General features: G+C 33.2%; 1 protein-coding gene across 1 annotated transcript in view; it reads right to left on the reverse strand.

Moving 5' to 3' along the window:
• The window catches only part of LOC105620146 (polypyrimidine tract-binding protein 1), a 315,345-nt gene that overhangs the window by 103,035 nt on the left and 191,626 nt on the right, over positions 1-20,684 (reverse strand). Inside the window, exon 5 of the mRNA XM_012201654.1 lies at positions 11,064-11,213. Within this exon, the coding sequence (XP_012057044.1) occupies positions 11,064-11,213 (150 nt within the window). The remainder of the gene's footprint in view (positions 1-11,063; positions 11,214-20,684) is intronic.

Below are 20,684 nucleotides of genomic sequence, written 5' to 3' on the forward strand. Positions count from 1 at the left end.
CGTCACTAGTTATTACATTTTCCCGCCTGCAGCGTTATCGTGCTCGTGGCATTCTGCCCTTTACAGCTATTTTCACTGACCCCTGGACTCTTTCCGAGTGTGCACAACCCCAATGCTTTTTGCAGCTCCTTTTAACAACGTCGTTCGGTCGGCAAATTAATTAGCCAAAAATTGAAAAGTCTCCATTAATCATATGATAGTTAGCCGAAGGAACTTTTCTTTTCCCATTTGCTTTCTCCCATTCTTAATTAAATTACATGTACGAGAGATTGCGACTGATGCTTTGAAAACGAGCACCTCGCGGATATTTTTCTCAAAAGAAACAAGATTTGAGATGAAAGACAAACAGGAACTCGGTAGGAAATCCGGGTTACGAATACCTGATGATACACTCTCCGGTAACGAAAGTGTTGAATATCGCCGTACGTTTTCTATCTTATCGTTTATTTACGCTAGATAATGATCTCAATTTTTATAAATGAATAGTGACCTATATAGAGATTCGATTTCGCTTACAACGCTTTTGAAATTTCATGTTTATCAAATGTCAAGGGTTGACAGGAGAGACTACGGAGATCTTTATCGGAGACGAATTTCTTTATGCTAAAGTTAAAATACTAAGAAAATGCAATGTTATTTGAAAAGTCACCTGAAGGCGTGTATAGCTTTTTTTTAAAGAATAAAAATAAATTCATTTTGATATCTCATGCGATGCACTATAGTACAGTTGAGGCGCGGATTTTATTTATTATGTTTTACGATGTTTTAAGAACCAAATTACAAAATCTTATACTGTACGACGCTTCACAGCTTCATAAAAAAAGAAATTGAAAAGATCTCATGATACAATATTATTTTTAGAAGACAAAAAAACAAGATATAATACAAAAATATATATAAATTACGATCAAGAAGTAGAGATTATAATAGATTATATATTTATTATAAAATACATATTTTTGAATGAAATTGTAAAATTCTCCTCTTTAGCAGATTTTGTAAAACATAAGTTAAAAAAGTTTCATGGCAAAATATTTCTTCTACGCGACAAAATATGATAGATTGCAGATATGTATCTGCTCCGCAAATGAGATGTAAATGAGTTGGCTCGTCACTCCTGCCGGTTCTTAAACAAGGACGAATGATGCTTATGAGCGTGAGCGATGTGAATCGGAGCGTGAGCGTAGATCAAACATTTACTAGCACAAGATCACGATTGGATATTATGCGACCTCTATACGATCAATATTATTGTTCAATTATACTTTACAATATTATTGATATCCTCTCTAGAGAGATAATTTAATATAACTCTCAATATAATTTTCAATCAAGTGCGTGTAACTTAATTAATTTTTCTTATAAGTTTAACGTCTTATCAATAATTATTATTAGTGATAATTAAATAGTTAGACGTGAATTAATTGCAATTTTGATAACGTGATTTATTTATGATATACGTTAAAAATAAGTGTTGATCGTCATAAATTGGTACCTTATTGAGAAATAGTACTCACAGACTGACCAATATTTTACAAGTTGCACAATATATTTCAAAGAACTTTCGACTGACACTCTATAATATATAAAAGAGCTTTTGATTAATTGCATAAACCCACAATATTGCTTCCAGATAATCAATAATAGTGTACAATATTGTTCAATAATAATGATTGCTTAGGAGCCATTTTTTACTTCCTTTCTAATTTTTCTTAACAATGTGTTAAGTTAGAATAAAAATTCATAACGCTACTTCATTTGTATTGTTAGATATTTAAAAAAAAAATACCCATTACACCATGTCGATACACAGCAAAATTTCGATTTTAAATTCTGTTTCTTAAATTATGATGAAATTTTTAAGATACAATAACAGAGTTATAAGCAATCAAAGTCAAAATACGTCTTCCTTTATTTAAATCGCGAAAACTCAGTAACAAAAAATCTTAGAAACATTAAAAAAAAAAAAACGATTTTGTAGAGAAAACTTTAAGCTTTCACGATAGAAAATCGAAAATTTTCGCAAGTTTTTTTGATCATGTAACAAGCCTACGAAGTGAAAAGAAAATTTTGTCTAACTTGTAGTTTTCTATATATAAAAATTACTAAACTTACAAAAACTCAAAAGACATAGTAATCTTTCGAAAGTAGAGATTTTGAAATTAAAAACTTCCTTATTTTTTAAATTTTCATTTTCATTTTCGATGAAGTTATAGTTACTTGAATTTTATGAAGTTAGTTGTCACGAACTTTTTGTTCCAACTCAATACATTAAATACGATTTATCGAACGATTTAATGCAAATTTAATGGACAAAGATAATAATCGAGTTCGAGAAACTCAGGTGGGATAATCCGCCACGTGTCAAGAGCCTCGCGTTCATCGAGAATTAAAAGGAGACTTCGCTGGGCGCACGTCACTGAAATCCTAGGAGGTTCTGATACTACAAACGCCAACGCTCGTATTTGGATACTCTGCAGGCATGGCTTTTGTAGATCGAACACCAGCACGAAAGTCGGAGGCCGCCTAAGGGCGGAAAGACCGAGTGAACACAGCAGCGGCGAATGGAAAGCTCGCCGAAAACGCTCGAGGATTAAATAAAGCGCGGCAGAAATACATTTCTAATGCCGGAGATAGTTGATCGATAGTTTTCTTTTTCTTTCTTTTTTTTTCCCCTCGAGAGCCGCGCCCTACACCGGATATCCGACGTAGAGAGGCGCGGCGTCCTTATGGCGGCGCTGCGCCCGTTAATTAAAACGAAGAGAAACAGAAAAATCAAACTCGACGAACGCGTGTCTAACTGACTGATATCTGCGTAAAGTTGAAATGTATGCGGTGAGAATTTTTTCGGCGGAAAACGGCCTAATGGCGAATCAACAGCATAAACAAAAAATTGCCGATGTAACAGGAAGAAATTCGCGATGTTCAATATCGATAAATAAAGTAGACTGTTTTTCCAACGATCTACGCGTCTCCCCGAAGGCACACATGCGTTATATTTATTTTAGGAACGCAAAAATATTTTTATTATTATAAAACTTTTTGTGCGTAATTAAAAAATACGTACATTGCACCGAATAGACTGTTTTCATAACTAAAGCTTATAGACCGAAAATCCCGGACATTTGCAATCTCCCTCCCTTCCTCCCTCCCCCCTCGTCACTAGGCATGTACAAAAATGGCGTATCGGTCCGTAAAATTGATCAAAAACAGTTAATAAATAATTATTTCATTTAATTGTTCATTAGTAATATTAATTTAATGTAAGAAAATGTATCAACAATAGTCAATTATTTCCCTCACATTCGACTGTAAGGCCCCCAATTTCACAATATATACCCAATAGTTACCTAAAGATTAAAGGTAATCAGGTAAGAAATTCATGAATGAATTTTATTGATGAATCTGATGATAACTTTTAATCTTTAGGTAATTATATATTGTGAAAACGGGCTTGTGTGTCAATTTCTTACAGTTTAAAACTCATTATACTCAGAGTTATCAAAAACTTCAAAATTAAAATTTACAGGCCAAAGTAGTCAATGAATAATTATTTTATATCTATTGTTAGTAGTTAAATTAATTTCCTTTTATCTAGGAGACACTAGTTACCGAGCGATTCCTGTTCGTACAAGTTTCTTTGTGTCTTTCGATAATTATAAATTATACTACATTTTATTATTTTCCAAAATAAAGTGTCAATATTTATTATAGAAAGTTGAAAGTATATTGGTGAATTTTTAGAGATTTTTTTTAATCATTCTGAATAGGTGAAAAAAATGGACGGATTCTAATGCCCCCGTTAGTATGGATGAGGCACCAAATTGTACCTAGTAGGGTTAATTTAATGTAAAAAATTGACCAATCATAATCGATTGTTCTCTTCACATTCAATTGTGATTGAATTTCTATTTCGGTTTAAGACCTTGGTTGGTTCATACAATGGATTAGAACAATAATGACTACAGGATAATAATGACAGGAGGAGTCAAAGCAAAATATTTAGAAGGTTCCCTGAAACTCCGGACACTCATAATTATCTCGGATGCTTTCGGAAAATTTCCCTGGACGCTCTAAAAAAAGGGGAGGTATAAAATGTCTGAAGGAAAAAGGGATTAATGGCAATTTACCTCTTTGTGGCAGACTTTTAAAACGCAAACGGCGGTGACGAACGTGGCAAAATTTTTTACTTTTTACAGGCAGTAAGCATTTTCTTCGTTACATTTAAGCTCTTTAGATAAATCGTGCCAATTCGAAGAGTCGATAAGACCGCGTGTTCGTGTTGAACGGCGCGAAAAATCCGCAAGCAAGATACAAGAGGGATGGTGACGTGGAAGTTTGCAGGATCGGACAAAGGGCCCGTTCCGGTAACCAACTTAACCGGAAACTTCGAATCAAAGCAAACACGGCAAAAGTGCCCGCGGGGGTCAGCTCGGTCTGGGAACGGAGGGTTCATCGTGAAACTTGATTTACTACTGCGTCGTGATGCACATGCGCCTCCTTGGTCCTCCCCATCATCGTCGTCGTCGTTGTCATCATCGTTGTCTTCGTCGTGGCCATTTGTTTGCGTGTAATTGGGAAGCTTAAGCCCGGGTGTACGATAATAACGCGAGTTTCCCCACTTGATCGAGTTACTTAGAAATTGTCTTGACCGCCGCGGGCGGACGCGCCGTCGAAAATGAACAGAGGAAGGCAAATCGCGATTCCTGAACGGCTGGAGGCCACCGGTGGTCGGGAAATTGCATTTACGAAACACAGAGCGTGTCTGCGATTTACCGTAATTTCGACTGGAGAAGCTTTCTCAGCTGCGGCTAATGGTTGTATCTGTTGTCCATAATTTCCTAATTATTGCTATTGTAATTTCCGTTTGTAATAGTAGTAAATTCTGTTGTCCAGGTTATCATACTTTGAATAAATTAGATATTTTCGAATTATCGAGACTGAAATTCTCAAATAGATACTTTCTTATAATGCTTTTGTTATACGAACTTTCGTTTCTCGTATCTAATGTGTCAGATATTTTCGGATTTAAAATGGGGATAACTTTTTGTTGAGAAAATTCGTAAAAATGAAGGTAAATACAATAATAGCAAGCAAGATTATTCCATCAGAAGCAGGAGACATCTGATGATCACAATAACGCTAGAAATATTAAGCGGTCATTATTAATAGTGTTTCTATTTTTTAGATTAATCTTCTACCGACAACTTTTCAATCAGTAATAGAAGTCTTCGAGACATAAAATGAATATTTTTATTATTGCGGATTATATAAAATTCTATATACTTGCTAAAGCTTTAACAACGAAATTTTATTATCACAGAATATGAATCGTATTTTGCTTATTTTTTACAGATTTAAATTTATCTAGCAAAATTCAATCGTGCCTTTAAAGATTTTTGATCGCTAGAAGGTTAATATTACATTTATTACATAAAAGACAGGATTCTAAAATTTGACCTTCCATTATATCTTTTATACTAATAAAACATTTGATTTATTTTCTTAATTTTCATAGTAATGCATTTGATTAGTTTGATGAGTGAGAAATGTCTTTCTAAGATTAAATAACATGTAGACAAAAGAAAGTTCCATCAAGCAGTGTTAAATAATGCTGAAATTAGATTTTATGCCAGTTGTCAATGGATAGCCGGTGGAAAAGAAAAACGTTTAATATGTACGAACGATAGAATGATTTTGTCGTATGAAAAAATCGTCGTCTTGAAAAGTCGTATTGAAAATTGTTGATCCATAACGTGGGAACGAAAAGTTGATAAAACTTCTCTTACGTCTAAAATTACGTCAAAAATCACCGGGATCACTGGACTGATTTTCAGAGAATCGCCAACAAGGTTTTGTCGACGCACCGCATCCTCTCCCCCTTCCCCTCTCGAGATTATGCGAGTGCGTTTAATGCTTGCGTGCATACCCCACGCATACGCGCACTGATAACTCTAATACGGTAACGCACAACAGGTATGATAATGCGAATCGAGCTGGTCTGTTTATACCAGGAGGGGATTAAAGTAATGCATCGATGCACCGGTTCGCCGCATTGAGCCAGATGAAGAGATTTATCCCCTCGTGCAAATTACATACGCATTAGTGGCGGTGCTCAAACAATGCGCGAGACTTCCGCTATACGTAAAACCGCATGTGTCGCGTGGCACGTTACGCTCTTGTAGATATCGAAGATGTGTAATACAAGATCGACATTGACGTTAGAAAAAGTTTTTCGAAATCGCTTACTCAAATTAAAATTTATTTCTATCCTGTATGGATAAAACATTTTTCAAAATAAACACAATAAAACGCGTGGGAAAAAGCATGACAATTTTTCGCCGTTTCTATGAGAATAGTTGCCGCGATGTTGATGTCGTTTATGCATCAGATATATATAGGAATATTTGAGAACGAATAGAGATCGAAAATATTTGCACAGTGAATATTTGATATCGAGATTTGATACCACAATTCAATCCTTTTGTTGAAGCTTGTTCACGATACGAAGATATATCATAAATAGGGAATTATCCTGCAAGACTCGAGTAATGTAATGATGATTGAACAAACATTCCTTTGAAGGAGTTCTGTGTCCGTTTCTAGTACAGTCATTTAATGGATTCCAAATAGGACGCTTCACCTATTGCGTATTTCGTGCAAAGCGCATACTGCAATTAACCACGCTGATTAGGCAATGCGCTTTGAAGCGACATGCAAATGATGAAAGGTTCATGCATTCCATACGTATATCCTGATTTTATACCCAAAGGGTTCAAATTTCTCGAAATGCAATCAAAATAACGAGAACATTGAAACAACACGATACCGTAATAGCATTATCGTAATTCGCGAAATTAATATCACTTGTCACCAGTGCAAATAGTCACTAGAAATATTGCTTTAAAGTAAAGAGAAAATTTAGAATATTCTTGATCAATGCACGTGAAGGTACATGGAAATATATTTATAGAACGAATCTTAAGATTGTTAACGTATCACATCGAAATTTTGTTAATAATATAACAAGTACTTTGAAGCAAGATTAGAGGTAGTGATCATTTATTGACGTAATGAATTAACTTTGGATTAAAATTATGTATTAGCGATTTACTGCGAGGGTCTAGGCGAAGTATGATTGAATCGGGAGTATAGAGAGGTTAGACATTGGAGGGGAAGCAAAACGAACCGTGAGAGAATTCAAAATCGAAGCGCGCCATCATATTCGCATTTCGGGGGAGGATTTACAAGTTATTCAAATATTCCCCACTCGGTAAGCTATGATGAATACTCGGTGTTCCAATTTAATCCCCTTCAAAGCCCGTCCGCCCTCAAATCACATCCTTGCTGTTCGTATTCGACCCTCCCCTGATTTCAGACGATTCGCCATTAATTCGTATCAAAAAAATTTTGCGCGACCTCGAAGAATCGCTGGCATGAAAAACATCCCTCCCGGAATAATTTGCGGTAAAGCGGATTTCGGTGTACCGCCAGTAAATTCGAACGAATCATTGATCGGTCTGGCACGAGCACAAATGTTAAGTGAGATTAAAAAAAAGATAGGATAATATAATCCCATATTATTTAATCGTTTTTATCAGTAAAATATTCTGTGAATTTCGCTTGTGACGTTTACCAGATATATGTTTAAATTATAAATAGACCTTTCTTCTATACATAAATCCTCTTTGATATCGGTTTTTATATGATGGTGAAATATTAAAAGTGGATTTTGTCGTATTTAAATATACTATATATATATTATTTTGAGGGATATAGTTATTAATTTTTGAAGTATCAAAACGCGTGAATCTGAATTTTTAGTATATTTCAAACGTGAAGAGAATACGCGAGGTTTCGGTATACCAACTATCTACATTATTTGAAATCTGGCACAGCGTATATATAGAAGCTGTTGTCCATTTTTGCAATCCGTGCTTACATTGCTAAAAGTAATCATTGCAACTGGAAGTTGTGGGATTTTGTAGAGACGTTGTAGCAATGCGTTGGACGTGCATTGCTCATTTTTACATAAAATTCTATTTTTGTAGACAGGATAAAACAGTCATACAATGCGCTATAGAAAGTAATTTATGAGAAAAATATATAATCAAACTCTCTCTCACATGTAAAATTGTCTTTAAAAATTCATTAAAAATTAAGCACCGTAATATACGAATATAAGAAGTACCATATATGGCATTTAAAACATACATAAATAATATTAAATATAAACATTAGATATACAATATTATATAATTTATAACAATAGAATAAAAAACTATCTATATACTGTGCATTATTCCTTAGCAATATAAACAATATAAATAATTTCGCTTGATTAAATTTATCATAAATATTCATATTGTAAATAATCCGTATGTATATATATGTATATATATATATATATATATATATATATATATATTTATAATAAAATTAATCAAAACATTTTACATTACATTAGATTATACATATAATATTATATAATCTATAAGTAACGGAGTATAAAAACCTATAATATACCGCGAATTATTTCTTAGTAATATATAAACAATATTATTATTCCATTAAATTGATTACTAATATTCGTATAGCTATATAAACGTATTCATTGATATAAAATTGAATCGTAAACATACAAATAAGAGATATAGAGCATCTGAGTGTACCTGAGGGATACTTACAGCGATTGCATCGTATGCGGACGCAAAGTCGCGATGCGTTAAGAAATGGACGAGCATCATTACTTTAATACGCCCTCGTGTTGCCGCACGTCGCAAAACTCGCAGAACTTTATGAAGCGAACGTTAACCTTCTAGTGAGTATTGTCGCACGTGCGGGCAGGGAATTAATATCGCCAAAACGAATTGATATTTTGATCACGCAGGCTGGAACGACACTCGCGCGCGCTCGCGTAAACGTAATTTCGTTTGTGCGTAATTGAGCGTACTCCGGGAGAGATCGCGGATGGTTAGTATCGTTCGTAAAACTCGATCGCGCCACTGCGAGAGTTACGCCACGAAATTGCTCCGAATTTGCCATTCCGTCGGTTTTGATCCAACCGTAACGCGCAGTGAAGGGAAAGCATTAAAATTTATATCAACCCAATTACAGCTACTAAAACGCAATAGATAATTTATTTCCTCGTTAATGAAGGATTCCTCTATATATGCGAATGCAAACTTTTAACAATATTTATATTTTAAAAAAATAACATTTATTAAAAAAAAATAGAAATAAAAATAAAAATCAAGTAGATGGATGAAGAGGATCATATATTAAGATAGGTCTTGATATCTAATATTTATGTGTAATTTTTATAATTTCTAGTTTAAATAAATTACGTGCCAATTACTTGTCAGTTTTAAAACAGTCCTAGACTAAAACTATTAGAGTATGTAATATCACAAATTAAATTGATAAACGATTTAATATTATTGATATTAGTGATATTTAAAATACCGTAAAGAATTTATTGTGAAAGATATCACCTCAGCAGGGATTCGAATTCTGATCTCTCTCATTCTGTATAAGCGTCTTACCAATTCGAAACTATTATTAAGCACTAAAATCCGCTTTGACTGAATATGATTCTCTTCATTCATTTATGTTGCGTTTTTCTTAGTTTTGATTCATTTTATGAATTTTAAATTCACTTAACAAATTAAATATTAAATAATACAATGATTTGGAAAGATCGTAGCATTAAAAATTTTAAAATTTAAGCAGTTGTAACTCTAAAAATAAACGAAATTTAAATTTATAAAGATTTTAAAGTTTTTAAAAACTCCATCTTCGAAAAGTTTTTTTGAGTTTCTGTGAGTTAATTTTTACATACAGAAAATTACGAGCTAGATGGACAAAATGGGAAATTTTCTTTTCACTTTGTGATCTGTCGTGTACCTAAAAAAGAACTTGCGAAAATTTGTGACTTTGTAAGATAAAAGCTTAAAGTTTTCTTTACAAAATTTTTTAAAGATGTTCCTGAGATTTTTTTGTTACTGAGTTATTGCAAAATAACTGGAGCATTTTGACTTGATTGCTCGCAATTCCGTTAAAAGTTATCATACTGCTATTAAAAAAACAGAGTTAAAGTTAAAATGTTCTATTAAATGTCAAAAAAAAATGAAGTAGCGCTACTAACTTTTGTTCCAATCCAATATAAATGTCAGAGATACGTAAGACTTTGCGAATTAACGGAAACAAAAAACGACCGAAAGTAAAAGATACCTTCAACTCTCTTACCACCGAAGTAAGGGAATGTATTTAAGCACAACATCTACAGCAGATAACACAGAGCGAGACAAGCTGCTCGATAAACCGACACTGGAACTCGATAAACCGGCTCTCTCATCGTACGAAATAATAGCTTTGCGATGCGTGTAGCGTCACGAACGAGCGTCGATAGAAAGGGCGAGTTGTTAAACAGATCAGAATTGACGAGGATGACGATACGTCGAGGAGTTGCGCTTCTATGGGGTTGAGAGCACGCGGTCGCCTTTGAGAGCGACGCGGGGCGGAATGCGGCGCGGGTAATAATGGATAATAATGCTTAAACGAGACGATCGTCAACTCGACTCGACTCGAATCGACTCGACTCGACTCGACTCGACTAGATTCGACTGCGTATCGGCAATTCGATTGTCTCCGCTATTGCACGGCCATCCATGCGCGTCACGGTCGTCGAAACGCGTCATTCATGCGGCACAAACTCACCTACTATCCTTCTTTCTCCCTCTCGAACGCGTTGCAGCACTCTCATCTCCAGTCTGGCAAGAATACAATGTCGCGGAGCACGTGCAAACGGCGCCGTTATATGGAACGATGGTGCCGTTTGCAGCGCTGAAAGATATCGCGATGAGGCAGCCCGAGTAAATAGGATATTCTTCCACTCAATTTTTTCTTTTATGCATCGATGTTAATTTTTTACTATTATTTTTAGTTTGTGCTGATATCAATACGAAGTAGACGATTTATAATTACCTTTTATACATCTTTTGAAACAACATTTGAAATAGAAAAAAAAAACAGTAAGAGATTTGTAATTAATCTGGACCTACCTGATTCTTGCCCTTGAGAACAAGTACATTGGTAACACGGCCAAACGGCAGACCTAGATGAATGATCTCTGCCTCTGTCACCTCGTTAGGTATGTTCCTGATATGAATGACTCTGGAAGGTTTGCCGCTGTGACTCTTGTCGAGCTTAACCTGAAACAAAAAGAATGGATCCCTGGTGAGTCGTCGAATAAAGCTAAAAAGAATGAGCTGAGAACTTAATGTCTACGTCACTATAAATATAGCCCAGAAAGGAAAAAAGATATAAATGATCTCATAAATAAGAAAAAATGTTGGGATCATGTAATACCTAAGAAAATAATCTCATTACTGTCTTTCCAAGACTACAACAAGGTTAATTGTCTAAATATAATTAAGCTCTCATGTATATGTTTTAAGATAATTAAACAGTTCGTTTCGTAAAGGACATAATATTCGCATATCGTTCTACAATTATAATTATGAATTAATTATCTTAACTTTTTAAGTATTATATTACTCCTTCAAAAGTTTGGAAGTAATTTATAAACTTGTAAAAAAACATATAGTAAAAAATCAACTATATAAAGCTTTAATTGCTATGAAATAATATGTTACAATAATTACTTGAAATTATTAGTACCTGAAATTTCATTACATTTTTGATTTATTAATTATGTCTATTTCTTTGTTATTAATTTGCCATACAAGTTATTTAATTTGCCATACAAATTCGAGACATCCTGCTTATTAATTTGTAAAGCTAATTACTAAATACTTTTAGTCACACTATAAAAAATAAAAAAATCGATCTCTTTATAATGTCAGACTGTAATTAATAAACAAATAATAATAATGATAATAATTACATTTCATTCAAAGCATGAAAATTTATTTCTTGATAATACAATAATATATAGCACGTTCACTTGGTTCACGGTAAAATTCTTTAAATAAAATATTTCCTTAAAAGTATAATTAGAATATTGTACAAATGAAAGTATTGAATAAGCTATTCTAGAATAATAGTGTGTTGAATGATCTAATTATATTATACTTTCAATAAAAAATATATAAAATATTTTATTTAAAGAATTTTACCGAGTGTGTCGTTGTAGTTGAAACAGATAGTCAAGGCCAAGTTCTCATATTATGGCGTTTTGGAAATAGCGATATTTTAATCATCTAATTAAAAAGAAAACAGTGTTTCCAAACTTTTAAAAGATAAATGTCGAATTATAAAGAAATTTAACAAATCTTTTATCTTCAAGACGATTAGCCAACGCTTAATAAAAATCGTTTGTCAAGGAATACAGGCAAAGATTATCTATAAAGATAAAACTATCGCTAACAAAATATCTAGATGTCTGCTAGAGTATTAAGCAAAGGAGCAATAGTAACGCTTTTGAGTTAAATAATTTTATTATTTTTAATTTCCATGTGTGTCAAAATATAAATCAATCCATTTGTGTTAGTTTCAAATCGTTCATATTAAAATATGTACTTAATGAATAATAGATTACATTGAATCAAATTTAATCTAGTGTTAGTCGCCACTGCTCCTACTAAATACATCATTATTTTTTACCAAAACGATAATTAAATTTGACACTATATCGTAACATTATATTGTCAAGTTGACACTATATAGTGTCAAATATAACCATTGTTTTAGTATAAAATAACAATAAGATTAAGTAGAAGCAATGGCGACTCATGTTAAGTTAAATTTGCTTCATAGATTTAACAGTGTACGCGAGACGCGAAGAATCAAGCTCGCATGATTCTAGTAGAAAAAGACGGATGCAGTCCGGCGAAAATTTCATCTGGAGCCCGTGAAATAGAGAAGAACTTATAGAATTCTCGGCCACTTACATTATTCCATATGCAGTAGCGGGAAGTCAAAGAACGCGCAAGATATGCACGCATATACACCCTTGTGTATGTGTGTACACTTACTTAAGCTTGTGCCGCCGGGGGCGGTGTTTTCAATCACGGTTCTATCTAGTCGAACTCGAGAGCGCTTCCTCCGTTCTCGCTTCGGAAAGAACCCACCGAAATCCATCCTCCTCTCTCGACTTTGCCGCCGGTTTTCCTAGTCTTTTTTTTCCTTACCACTTTTCCTAACCCGTTCCGAGGCTCTCTTAGAAACGTCGCTGAGGTTTAGTCGGGCTTAACTGATCGGAAAATGCGCTTCTTACCGGGTTAAGGAAGATGGATATTTTAGAGGCGTTCCATCCTTAATCTCCCCTCCCCCTCACCCCTCCCAGCCCGCCCCGTCTCCCCATCCCTCTTTCACGTCTTGGAGCTCGAACGAGTGAAGGATATTTTTATTTGAATCAATCGATACAATGTAGAGTAGGACAAGAGGTAGATAATTAAAAATAATTTGTGGATTACGAGTTATTAGCGGATAATTGATTTAATTAATCAGTTGATCAATTAATCGCGCAAACGAATTTGTACAGCGTAGGGGAAATATAAATATCCCACGGCAATGAAATGGAATATATAATAAGTGGAATTTTTAAATTATATAATATATTCATCTGATAAACCGAACCAATTTTATAAATGGAATCGCGTATAATCACATTATATCATATACCGCAGACAAAGAATATGGTAGATCAAGCATTATTTAGAAACGATCGATGATTCGGATATCAGATAAAATATTGGGGTAAACAAAATAATGTAAGCATCTACAAAATATTTTATCTACTAGTATTTTATTAATAAATAGAATTGGGGTCTATCCTCAATATTTGTCTTTATTATTCCATCATTCTTGGTGGAAATAGTCATATGTGAATAGTGTATCAACTACTACAGTGTAATCTTCTAGTAGAATATCTTATAATTGCTCAAAAGATATTGAAGGAGAAAATCTGTTTTTCACTCTGTTCTTCAAAACTACATACAAATAAAGGCGATTGTCTGAGATAGGAAAGATATTGGTTTTGAAGAATAAAGAATAATTTTGGAGTAATAAAAATATAATTTATATAAATAGTTGAAAGATATTCTACTAAAAGAATATCACAACATTTCATTAGTCAACATTTCATTATTCAATTAGAAAATTGAGTAAAAAGAAAATTTCATTCTCCAATATCATTTATATAAGCAATTGAAAAATGTTCTACTGAAAGAATAATACAACATTTCACTGATAATTATTCAAATCAAACATTGAAAAACTATTTCAACAAGTATAGAATATATATTAAAAGCAAATAACAGACCAATCTCTTATTAATAAATAACAAATAATAAAATAAATAGTATATTACCTATTATATTAGTATATTACCTAGTATATTACCTATGTTAATATTGTTATGTCTATCATAATTTGTAATGTACATTCAATTAAATTAATTTTTTTCAATTTATACTTATTTTCAACTTATGTAGAGCAAGTTATCCGAATACTTAATAGAGAAATCCAGTGAGAATTAAATGGTTTATCTTCTGTCTGATAAACATCAGGATCGGCATTAACAAGTATAAAAGGGATTTGAATTATGACCGGCAGAATTTGACTACTCGCGAATGAATTAAAAATCAACTCTTGTCAATGTCTCTTTACGTTCTCCTCAATTTCACTGGAGTCCTTTTTGCAGTCACGACGTCGCGCTTTAATCACGCTTGTACGAACTGCTGTGACGATGACGACGACGACAGCGACGACAACACAACAATGAAATCGGATTATAAGCGAGTTGCTGTGCCGTATCGCGGTGGTATACCGACGTAATAAGACGGCTCCCATGACAAGGATAGCCGACGACAGTTCATTATGAAAAGTATTTCTAGCTCAACAGGTCTAAAGTCGTAACAGACTGACCATAATTTAATTTTTGATTGCAAATCTTTAAAAATACAAAAAGATGAAAAAGAATATAAAAAGAATTAGTACATCGCTCATTTGCTACAACGAAAAAATTGTCATTTTTAGTTGCTTACACAAAAAGAATGAATATAAGAAAAAATATACTTTAGAACATAAATTTTTATTCGTCTACAAACATTACCAAAATTGTATTTTAAAACTGCATCACAAAAAATTTTAATAATTAAAAATTGAAATTCATTTTCTTTATTTTCTCTTTATTCGTTGTTATATCTACAAATAAAAGCAATAAAAGGAACAATAAAGACTATATAAAAATATAAAAGGAGATGAAAAGGAGAAAATGAAATCGATGTTATTTCACATATTAATTAGTGATTAATATTGGTACTTTGTAAATTTTATGTACAACATTCAATGTACATATAAAAAAATCAATTACAGAAATTGGAAATCTGTTGATTAGAAGCCTTGTCTTAGTATGCAAGAAAACAATCTCTTGTACGTTCTTGACTCTACGCGAAGCAATAACTCCTTGATTTTCCCGATCGATCCTTCCTAAAGGTTTTTCTGTTAAACGAGGAAACAAAAGGGAATAACAGAGCAACTAGTAGCAAGGCTCTAAATGCTCTTTTGTTTCCTACGTCATAATCACCAGTTGTAACAACAGACGTACGGTGGTTATAGCAGACGTAATAGAAAGAACGTGCAGTGAGTTGAGAAACAAGCGTTAACCGCACGTCGGAAGAATCGACCCTAAATGCGAAAATGTTTGGAGGAGGTGCGACAGCGACGCGAAGAATTCCGCGAGCGTTCCGGAAACGTCGAGAATACGACGTGAGTGGCTGTCGAATCCAGAAGAAGGGCCTTAATTGCTCGGTGTTTCTTCGACGTACGCGGAAATCACGCCGCGGAGAAACGCGGCCGTCACCCAAACAAGGTTTGTTTCAAGTGACGTTCATTCACCGTCGAAAATGGCTTCGAGAATCACTACCACCATCATTCCTTTCGTTCTTCAAGTGCGGACGACGTGTTTTCAGTGTTCCACTTTGATCATACAATAGGGGGAGACGCCAATACTCTCAACTCCTTCGACTTACTTGATCGATTATGTTTCAAAAACATTATCTCAAGTCACTAGTAATTTAATACAATTGTTATAGTATTCAAATTAAGTTTAGTTGTATTATTGCTATTTTTCAGTACATTGTTCTGTCAACTGAAGCGTTTATGAGTGTTACGAGGCATATATGACCACTTATGATAAAAGGCGCAAATTTATTGTAAGGCATTTGTGGCAATAAAGGTTAAACATTAAAAGTATACAATCCATTATATTCGAAAAAGTTTTAATAATCGAACCGTTAGTGCCAAGCACAAGTTCTCCACTGGAGGAGTTTTCAATAACAATCGCACATGTTCTTTTTCAACATGAGCGTATAAGAAGCGTACAAGAAGAGCAAGGAATGCTTGCTTCTCTTTCCCTCCTCCCTTCTCTAAATTTTGGCAAGGAGAAATAATTAAATTATAAAAATCATTTTTACGACGAAAAGTTAAAAACGTTCATTGATCAATGCAGAGTCATGCGTTATTCATGCGAAAGTTCGCTAAAGATCCTGAAAGAAGATTGGCTTTAATATAAGTATTTTAACCCTCCACTGTTAACATGAAAATTTAACTCTTCTGCCGATAACAGAGACCTTCGAAAAACAGAGCAATTTTTTTATTGTTCCGGATTATATAAAAAGGTGAAAAAATTCTGATGTACTTGTCAAAGCTTTGACAAGTTTTTACCATCATAGAATAGTATTTTATTTATTTTTTTACAAATTTAAATTTATTCACTAAAATTCATATTCAAAATATCAACGGTACCCTTTAAAGACTCCAATTGCAGGTGGAAGGTTAAATTATGAAAATTATTTTTATGATGAAAAGTTAAAATTGGTTCATTTGCCAATGTATATGGGTCATGCATTATTCGTACGAAAGTTCGCTAAAGGAAGATTTTAATATGCAATAAATATTTTAACAGATTTTATGTTTTTAGATTTAGTCTTGTTTTTTCTCCATAGAGAGTAAATCGAGATTCGCTGCAAAATTCCTTTCTGTTCCTTGTTCCGTCCGAAGACATAAGTTTCATCGGAGCCGATAATTGAGCATAATAGAGGTAATTCGTGGAAAATCGTTCGTAGGAAATAGGCCACGTGAGAGCCTCGTGCGTCACAACGGCGGGCGCTACCAAAAGTACGTCGAACGTGACCCTGCGATCTGATTTATTGACAAATGCGCCGCTGCATGGTCGCGATAGCGTGCATTCTTGTTTGACACGGAGTCATATATTTTCCGATGTTACATGTCATCATACACGCCACACAAGCGATTGATAAAAATTTCCAATGGCAATTTCGGCATGAAAAAAAGAGAGAAAGAGAAGGGCGATTAATTTTTTTAAGGGCTGTAATACAAAATAATTCTCTCAGAAATATCTCCAATTTTAATGATATTAATAACAGTATTGCGCATTATTATCTTATACGTCCGAGTTATTTGAATACTAAATTCAACTCCCATTGTAAAATTCGAAGGCGTGAATTATTCAGACGCGAGCACATTACATCATCGCGATTTGCCATAATAGCTTAATAACAAAAAATGCGAATACGCTTACATCCGTGTTTTTTTTATACGTGTATTTTCAAATAAAACTTTACACGAGCCGCAGATTTAAAAGACTGTAAAGCAGAAAGCAGTAATAACTAGATTTGTTGTATATGTATTACAAGGAATTACATACATAAATATACGTTACGTCTGATGAAGTACCGTTAGGAAATCTTATGCGAGCGATAAACACGTGATCGTAATTCTCGTCCCCTATGCGTTCTATGTCAAAGGTAAAGCGTGTAAAAGCGAAGTTAACACGTCAATAATCTTTACGGCACCGCTACTGTTAAGCGAATGCTACCGGCTTTTATCTGTAAATGAGAGCAGCCATCCGTAGCGGATGCTGCCTGTTACATAGTCATGTCGATCATCAAAAGCGATCGTTACAGGAAATAGCGAATAGATACATCAATGAATCGACAATTCGTATATTTTGACATAACTGGCGGTGAATCATCATCAATCTTTCCCCTAAATAATCTTTTTTTCATTTTCAACTATCGCGGATTTAGAAGAAATATATCTATTATATCAAAGTATCATAGTATTACAAAAAATAAAAATAAAATTCAAAATCCAAAGAATTAAATTATTTCATTTATACATAAAAGATAGATATTAGTTATCTAGAAAAAATAATAGTACGATACGAAGAGAGAGAGAGAGAGAGAGAGAGAGAGAAAAGTAAATAAGTACATTGCGATCTGTTATTGTATTACAAATACAACGAAAAAAAAAATCTCACGTTGCGATAAATATATTCTCTCGTAACGTGAGAATTTTTCCAACGGTGTAAAATAATCGTATTTTCATTTTGCGTATTTTTGTACAGACCATGATCCATATAGAAATGTTTGAATTGTCTTACAGAATTTATTATAAAAAATGGAAACTATTTTATAATCGTAAAAGTATTTCATTGAAGGTATATTATAATATATAAACCAAATATAAATACGTACATGGAAAAAATGATTTTGTTAAAGTACCTAAAATAAAAATCAGACTAAATATAGATCTAACAAAATTTTGTTGAATTATTTAATAAATTTTATTAAATAAATTTTGTTGAATTATCAAAGTAATTACGTACAACGCTCAAATTAATTGCTACAATTGCAGCATTACTTATTACGCTTGAGTTTCCTACATTAAGAAAAATTTCTAGTTGAAAGTGAATAAATCAAAAGATTCTGATCATATCAATTAGAATTCTGGTTATTTCAAATAATACTATTATTTTAAAAGATTTAATCACACACAGAAAAATTTTAATTTGTCCATTTTCAATCAGAGAGAATTCTAGTTAATATAACCAGACTTTTTTCCCAGTGTATAGTCACTAAAATTTTTAGAATAAATCACACTCTGAAGAGCGAAATCTTACTCTTAAAGATTAAAAATTGACCCCTTTTCAAGACTAGCTCAATTTTTTGCTCTTTAGAGTAAGATTCCATTTCAAAGAATTTAGAGATTAATTATTCTTTGATAGTCTAATAATATTATATTTTCAGATTCGTATCTAAATTTTTAGATACTGTAGTAAAATTATTTCTTCCGTATACTACATTGAATTAAAACATAATTAAACAATAAATATTTAAAATATCGTAAAGTATCGCGGCAATTTCAACATATCTCGTGAAGTGATTCATATTCATATGCTTATTTTTCTCCGCGATTAAGAAGTACGCGTGCAATACTGAGAATTTACGTTTATGTTTCGCAAGTATAACACAACTTGCGGTTTACATAGCTGCACATAAGATCAATCATGCTAAGCTTTGCGCTTCTGTCTCAAGGTTACTTACTACAGTCAAATGTCGTAACCGCCGAGTTCATTGTGTTTACGTGGCGCCTTGCATTAATAATTCGTGAATGTTCTAAGCATGTAAGATAAATGGCGCATTAAGTCAGAATTATTCGCCATAGGCTATAATACAAATTGCTTTCGATAAAGCGATCTGAGAATTTACGGCGATAAAATCAAGAATTCCGCTGCAGAGTAAAATAAAGACAGACGATACGCGTGATATTAGGAAATTTTTGCAATACCGTTCCAAATACGATGAACGAACACTAAAGTGAAGTTATCTTCTTCTTAACAACTACGTAAAAAAAGGATAATGTGACTTTACCGTTCACTGTATCTAGATTCACGTTATTGTAAAAACTTTTTATTTTCTCCTTTCACGAAGAGCTCGTGTTCGATACTATGAAATCCAGAAATTTAAATTTATAATGTCAAATTATATGTTTATAATTTATATTATTTTTAATCATTTCTATAGATTACCACTTCTTCTATTCAACACGTCATAAATTTAACTGAAATGATAGAGTTAAACAATTTACGAAGAAAATGTACGAAATATGACTCAAATTTAGTTTATTATTCCCTAAGTGCATAATAAATATAAATGTTGTTTATGTCATTAAAATTAACTATAGAAATGGATTATTTATATTTTGACGCACATAATAATATAAGAAGTTAAAATAATAAAATATTATTTAATTCAAAGAATTAAGTTACCATTGTTTTTTTGATATCTAACAGTGTACTCGATATAAAAATGATTACGTATCAATACTGAAAAGCAGTTAAATGAGATATTAGTCATCGAAGGATCACATCGTGAATGCACTCGAAATTAAAGAACGGTCACATAAAGCGTAAATGTAAAGAGGGAACCATAGAGAAAAACAAGATTTCGATCCTGTAATGGGCAGTTGATCGCACTCGCCTCATTTGCTCACTCCGTGCCACTTTCCAAAATGAAGGAAAAAGCCTGGAGAAAAGCGCCATGGCTTTTCGCTGTTTTTCTTACCTTCTTGCACGAAGATAAATGTTGCGCAGCGAGCCGCATCAAACCTTCGGCCTCGTTCAATCGTAATTGATAAGAGGGGACCGGGATACTTTGGATTGGGAGCAATCTTAGAATTCAGAGCAACCTTCTGACCAACTGGTTTTCTTTTACATATACACTGAAAGAAAAGATTGGTTTGCTGCAATAATTTAGATAGTAAAATATGGCATAGCATTTTTATATGGCTGCAGCAATCAGTTTTTGATTGTAGTAGCAAATTTTTAGTTGCATTAGCCTATTCGCAATGTC

This window comes from Atta cephalotes (genome assembly GCF_000143395.1).
Source record: "Atta cephalotes unplaced genomic scaffold scaffold00024, whole genome shotgun sequence".
Taxonomy (NCBI): domain Eukaryota; kingdom Metazoa; phylum Arthropoda; class Insecta; order Hymenoptera; family Formicidae; genus Atta; species Atta cephalotes.